The sequence below is a fragment of the Echinops telfairi genome, unplaced genomic scaffold, assembly GCF_000313985.2.
Source record: "Echinops telfairi isolate 266 unplaced genomic scaffold, ASM31398v2 ScPeMD7_7469;HRSCAF=8507_1, whole genome shotgun sequence".
Taxonomy (NCBI): Eukaryota; Metazoa; Chordata; class Mammalia; order Afrosoricida; family Tenrecidae; genus Echinops; species Echinops telfairi.
The window spans coordinates 24236068-24243586 of NW_022111373.1; the positions used below are offsets into that span (position 1 = coordinate 24236068).

Genomic DNA, 7519 nt, shown 5'->3' on the forward strand with positions numbered 1-7519 from the left:
CACATTTGTACATTTGTTGCCCTCATCATTCTCAAAACATTTGCTTTCTACTTGAGCCCTTGGTAGCAGCTCCTCATTTTTTCTCCTCCCTCCCCGGTCCCCCCTCCCTCATGAACCCTTAATACTTTATAAATTATTATTATTTTGTCATATCTTACACTGTTCTTAATGTTTGAGCCCACTGTGTCCATCCGCCTTGTGAAGGGCCTTTCTCTTTTTCTTCCCCTCTGCTTTACGAAGCATAATGTTCTCCATGGAGTTGTGACTCCTGACAACATGTCCAAACTATATGAGATGAAGTCTCACCATTCTTGCTTCTAAGGGGCATTCTGACTGTCCTTCTTCTAGGACAAATTTGTTTGCTCCTTTGGCAGTTCATGATGCCTGAAGTATTGTTCACCAACAACATAATTCAAGTATGTCTACTCTTCTTAAGTCTTCCTTATTCAGTTTCCAACTTTCACATGCTTATGAACCAATTGGAAGTACTATGGCTTGGGTAAGGTGCATTTTGGTGCTCACAGTAATCTCCCTTCTTTTCAACATTTTAATGAGATCTTGTGCAGCAGATTTACCCAATGAAATGGTCCTTTGATCTTTTGACTGTTCTTTCCATGAACATTGGATGTGGATCCAAGGAAGAAAAGATCCTTGACAACTTCAATCTTTTCCCTATTTCTCATGATGTTACCTATTGGTTCAGTTGAGAGGATTTTGTTTTCATTACATTCAGCTGTAATCTGTAAGGAAAGCTACAATCCTTGATCTTCATCAGCAAGTGCTTCATGTCCTCCTCACTTTCATCAAGCAAGGTTATTTCTTCTGCATATGTCAGGTTTTTAATAAGCCTTCTTCCTATCCTGATGTAATTATCTTCCTCATATAATCCAGCTTCTCTGATTATCTCTTAAGTGTACAGATGGAAAAATTATGGTGAGAGGATATAACCTTGATGCACACCTTTCCTGATTTTTAAACTATGAAGTATCCCCTTGTTTTGTTAATACAACTACCATTTGATCCATGCACAAATTCCACATCAGCACAATGAAGTTTTCCCAAATTCCCATTCTCCTCAAAGCTATCCATAGTTTTTTATGATCCATACAGTCATATGCCTTTGCAGGGTCAATAAAATGCAACTAAATAGCCTTCTGTTATTCTCTGCTTTCAGCCAATATCCAACTGATATCAGCAATGATATTTTCAGCAAAATTTTACTTGCATGTGATATTAATGATATTGTTTTATACTAGAATGTTATGTTGGCTCACTTTTCTTTGGAATGGGTACAAATATGGATCTTTTTCAGTTAGTTCACCAAGTAGATGTATCTCAAATTTCCGGGCATAGACTTGTGAGTGTTTCCAATGCTTCACTATCATGTTAGAACATTTCAATTGGCATTCCATCAATCCCCAGAGCCTTCTTTTTGGCTGCTTCCTTAAGTCCACTTGGGGTGCTTCCTTCAGTATCATTGGTTCTTGCTCATTTGCTACCTCCTAAAATGGTTGAATGTGGACTAGTCCTTTTTGGTACAGTGATTGTGCATATTATTTCCGTCTTTGGATGCTCCTTGTATCATTCAATATTTTTCCCATAGACTCTTTCAATATTGCAACTTGAGGCTTGAATTCCCGCTTGAGTTCTTTTTCCTTTGTGGTTTTCTAACTTTAGAGCTATAATTTAATATTTTACTTTGTCTTCTTTAGCTGCCCTCTGAAATGTTCTGTTTAGCTCTTTGATTTAATCACTTCTTCTATTTGTCTTAGCTGCTCTATGAAAAAGAACAACTTTCAGAGTTTCTTCTCACATCCACTTTGGTCTTTTATTTTTTCCTGTCTTTAATAACTTTTTGCTTTCGTCATGTATGAGGACGAAATGACATTCTTGATGTTCTCTCACAGCTTAAGTGTTCAATGCATGGAATCCCTTCTAGAAATGTTCTTAAAATTCAGCTGGAATAGACTCAAGGTTGTATTTTGGCTGTCATAAAACTCACTGCCATGTTGTCGTATCTTTACCTTATAGAACAGGGTAGGACATCTGCTGTGAGTTCCCAAGAGTGTAACTCTTTACAGGAGTGAAAAACTTCATCTTTCTTCTGCAGAGTGACTGGTGGTTTCAAACAGCTTACCTATGGTTCGAAGCCTCAAACAACCACTATGTCACCAAGGTTCCTGTTGACTCTAATAGGAACTTTTAAATTTTTCTTCAGCTTCAACCTGAACTTACATATGAACAATTATTGGTCTGTTGCATAATTGGCTGCATATCTTGTTTTAGTTACTGATACTGATTTTACTATGGTCTCTTCCCACAGATGTTGTCAATTTGATTTCTGTGTATTCCATCTGGAGAAGTATACTTGTATAGTTACTATTTGTGTTGTTGGAAAGAGGTATTTGCAATGAATAAGTCATTGGGCTTGCAAAATTCTCTCATGCCATCTCCAGCTTTATTTATATCACCAATGTCTTATTTACCAACTGTTAGTCCTTTTGTTTTGTTTATAACTTTTCCGTGCTAGTCACCAATAACAATCAATGCATCTTGATTGCATGTTTATCAGTTCCAAACTGAAGGTGATGGTGGTGGTGGTGGTAGTGGTGTTAGATGCCATCATGTCTCTTCTGACTAATAGCAACCCTCTGTACAACAGAAGGAAACACTGCCCACCCAATGCTAGGCCGTTCTCACAAATGTTCTTATGTTTGAGTCCATCAATACAGCCACTGTATCAATCTATCTTGTTGAATATCTCCCTCTTTCTTGCCGAAGACGTTGATAGAATTTGTTAGGCCAGGTTTACTAGAGGAAAAAAAAAATCATTGACACTCATATATGTGTAAGAAAGAGCTTTATATCAAGGGATAATTGGACGTCAAGAAAACATCCCAGCCCAGTCAAGTCCATAAGTCCGATACTAGTCCATAAATCCCTTTCAGACTAATTCAGCTACATGCAATGATGGAGAATGCAGGAAGATCACAGGCCGGTGGGGGCAGAGTCTTGTGGATCCAATGGTGATGGAAGCATCACATGGCCCTGGAAGATCTCAGCCATGGCTCACCAACAGGAATGTGAAGCAGAGAGAGAGAGGGGCCAGCTTCCAAAGAGCTATTTATCTCAGTCGTGCTTCCAAATTAGGTCATCTAGCTGCGACTTATTTGACAGGCTCAACTCCACCCCTATACTTTATTTATGAAGTTGACATGAAATTATGTAACTGCAAAAATTCTTTAGTTTCTACATCATTGCTTTAGTTGTTTTTGCATACATTTGAATAATAGCTGAATTGGTTGGTGACTGCATCTCCATGTAACTGGATATATACTGTTCTATCACAGACAGCATTGTATTTCAAGGTATATCTTGAAATGTCCTTTTTGACATTGAATACAATACCATTCCTCTTGCATCTGTCTTTCCTGGAATAGTAAAACATATGGTTTTCTGGTTCACAACACCTAACAGCAGTCCATTTCAGCTCACTTAAACCTGAAATACTGATCCTATGCATTCCATTTTTGACATCTTCCAATTTTCATAGATTCATGCACATATATTCCAAATTTCAATTATTAATAGATCTTTGCAGCTGTTCTCCTTTTGAGTTATTTCCTATCATCAAATGAAGGTCTTAAAAGCCTTACTCCCACAGGCTTTACTCTTTCGGCATCATTATGGTCACCTCTACATTGAGAAGGCAGCTCTTTTTCAGTAATACTTTGAGTGCTTTCTGACCCGAGGGACTTCTCTTCTTGTGCTATCTCAGACAGTGTTTTATTCATTAGGTTTTCAGTAACTGACAATGTTACGATGCTAGCCATAGAGTTTTCATAGACTTTCTCAGTAGTAGCTAGCTTATTCCTTAGGCATAGCCTGTTCTTAGCTTAGAAGCTGATACCTGGTCACTTTGGGTGACTCTGCTGGGATTTGATTAAAATACCAATGACATAGCTTCCAGAATCACAGTAATACACTAATCACTACAGAATGAAAAACTGACAGAGAAGTGGTGGTTAAACTTTTAGGTCCCATGTATTCATTTTGTTTTTTGCTATTTATGCTTTTGCTATATATTTTTAACTGTAAGTTTCCTTTATCCTGCTTGCAATAGACATTCATGAGTGTGAATAGCAACCATTTTTCATGGTGTTTTTGAAAATCAAGTATAAAACTAAGGTTAGATCTTATTTTCTCTGTGAATAAAGAGTATTTGTATTTTTTACTATAATTCTTTGGTAGTATGCAAAGTATGAATTGAAGGTGATATTTACTTAGAAATTTGTATATATTAAAATGTCGATTGTTTTGTATACTTAAAAGCTAATAATAGCAAAATTGAATGCAATAATACCTGATTCTAAAAAGAAATATCTATATAGATTATCATGACCACTTGTCACAGATACTTTTTTAGTCTTATCTTTTTTCTCTCCTTTTGAACCAGATTTTGCTTCGACCTCTTCAAGCTTTATGCTCTTTCCAGCTTCAGCATGGTGCTCAAATTCGCCTCAGCAAAGAACATCTTCTGAAAAGTGGATTATATCCTAAACCTATGCCAAAGAACAAGCGCAAACTCAGGAAAATGGAACTGCTAATGAACAGTGTTAAGATTTAGAAGAATTATCTTATGGTGCTAGTTTGTTTACCTGTCTTTAGCTGACAGTACCATATTAGGTTTGACTCTCTTAGGTTTTTAACTATTTACAAGAATGAGAGTTGCATACTAATTTTGCCCACAAAAAGGAACTAAACCAAATAGCCATAAAATAAAACAGAACTTCACTGGTTCTGTGAAATGCAGATCTCATACTTATAGTTGCTTTTTTAAAGTGTGCCTCTGATACTTTTTGTTTTTCAAATCCATATTTTTTAAATGTGATTGGTAGCTGAGCTGGGTTAGAAATTATTATTTACAAAACAGAAGGAAATTGCTGTGCCTAATTGAAGTAGGATTGTTTTTACTAATGTTTATTGGTAATTAAGTAGAGATGTATATTAGAGATTACCTGCATTAACTTTGCAAGTTTGTTCATGAACTTTATGATGTGAAATCAGTAACGGAAGAAAGGGATAATCAAGTCTTTAGATTGAACTTGGTTGTTTCAATGAAATAAAACAATTATGAAATTAAGTACTCTTTAGGGACTAAATTTGAATTCAGCTGATAAGATTTAAATTCTCTACTAGTGAATATAATTCTGAAATAGCCACATTTTTCATCTGCAATCCCTCTGAATAAATATTTATTTTCCAATATTCATTGAAAAAGTTTACTGGCTTAATGACAATTGATAAAGTGTAATTGAAATTTTCATCTAAATGACTTAATTAGAACATAATACAATTGTAATTTTGGAAACATATGAGGGGACTTCCAAAATTTGTGTGAAAATTCCATTATATTTTTATTCCATTTTCCCAAGAACATTTTGAAGCCCTTCATATGTTTTCAAAATTACACCTACTTTTTTTCAATTGACAAGAAATTTCAATTTGAGAGAATAAAATTTTTCTCACTTTGGCAAATATTAATTAAGAGGTTGTATAGAATAAAAGATATATAGGAGGAGGGTTTCAGAAAGTTCATGGGGGTGAAAAAGTTCTTGGAACAATGGAATAAAGAGATCTTGAGATTTTTCCACGAGATTTTGAAGCCCTCTTGTTTATAGTTAATGTACATTTATCTTTAATTTACATTACTGCAATTGCTGTACACCCCCTTTTTGGGTGTGTGTGTGCAAGAAGAGGTCTCTTTGTTTTGTTCTTTATCACTTCTGTAATTTCCCTAACCCAGTCCTACATTGTAAGGATATAACTATGTTATTTAAGATTAAACTTGGGTTGTGTGGAATAATAAGAATGTAAACATAGTTATTTCTCACAGATTAATATAATTTTGTGTATTAATAATATTTGTGTATTTTTCACCTGGATTATATCCTTATTAAAATCTATAAAACTGGTCACAATTAGAATGCTAATGAATGTTGGGAAGTTTTGTAGAAAAATATGTAAAAATATTAAATTAAAGTTATAGTTCTTTCATTGTTGACCTTTTGGACTTAAAAACAAGTTAACATATCTATAATCTCAAACTGCTAATATTGAATATGTATCTCATTGTAATACTGAAGAAGGAATACATAACATATTAAGCTTGTTTCTCTACACGTTATTAAAACTGCCTTAAAATTGTAATGGCCATGGGTAAAAAGAAAGTTGTCTTTAAAAATAGAGTTTAAAGTCTAAAGTTTAAATCTAAAGTTTAAAAGTTTAAAGTCTTAAAGATAGAGAACATAATTTTCCTAATATAACTCTCATGTGCCACATATAAGGACTTGTAATCAAGCTACTGAAAGCTAACATGCCCAGCGCCATATTTCATACTCTGCAGTTCCCAACTTTCTATATGCAAATCACATGTAAGAAAAAAATCCCCCAATAATATCAATTATTACACAGTGTTCTCAACCCACTACAAATGTACTAAGAACATATTTTGTGTTCAATACTGCCTTGAGTTACAGAGTAAATAACTAAGAAACAATCTAACCTCCCCCCTTAGAAAACTCTCAGAGTCCATATGTAAACCCACTTATTGGCTATAAAATTCACAAAAACTCAAACTATTCCAAGTAAGGAAGGTAAATATAGAGCATTATACATTCAACGCAAACTAGACAAGTCTCTGTGAGCAGTGGGTGGCTGTAGACAAGTTCCCTCACTTGTCTTTGCTCCATGAGGTTACTTTCAGAAACAAGATTCTATCAAAGTAGTTTCCTCTGCTGAGACAAGTCAAGGTATATGAGGTCAGTTCAGAAGGCTATGGTGATGGCTTTCTTTTGGGGATTGCAAAGGGGGTCCTTCTGATAGAAGCCCTGGTGTCATAGTGGCTACATGTTGGGCTGCTAACTGCAAAATCAGCACTTCAAAACCACCAGCTACTCTGCGAGAGAAAGATGGCGCCAGAAAGGGTTACAGCCCCATAGAGAGTTGCAGTCTTAGAAACTCCAGGGGCAGTTTTACCTTGTGTGCATGTGCCAAAGTTTAACCATTCTTCCATCAATGGACAGTCAGGTTGTTTCCATTGTCTTGCTAGTGTATATAGTACTGCAATGAATATAGGTATGCATCTATCTTCTCATGCAGTGTTCTCTGTTTCTTTAGGGTATGTACCAAGTACAGAGATTGCTGGGTCACACATATTTCTAGTCAGTGTTGGAGAAAGCACCATACTACTTTCCACAGTGGATGTACTGTTTAACAGTTCCGACCACAGTGGCTGAGAATGCCAATCTTGTGTTCAATTGTATTTGCGATTCTCGCCCTGCCATGTCCCCACCCCTCCTCCCCAACCCGACAAGTATGCTGATGTAATAGTCTAGGTACTTTAGAGAAACAAATCCACAGCAACTCATGTATAAGAGAGTTTTATGTAAAGAAAGTGTGCATCAAAAAAACATCCCAACTAAATGCTGCCCAAGCCCACAAGTCCAACATTAACCCA

General features: G+C 35.7%; 1 protein-coding gene across 1 annotated transcript in view; it reads left to right on the forward strand.

Moving 5' to 3' along the window:
• The window catches only part of DTWD2 (DTW domain containing 2), a 135442-nt gene extending 129387 nt beyond the window's left edge, over nt 1–6055 (forward strand). The window contains exon 6 of the mRNA XM_004696571.2: nt 4457–6055. Within this exon, the coding sequence (XP_004696628.1) occupies nt 4457–4627 (171 nt within the window). The 3' untranslated portion in view covers nt 4628–6055. The remainder of the gene's footprint in view (nt 1–4456) is intronic.
• The last annotated feature ends 1464 nt before the right edge of the window (nt 6056–7519 follow it).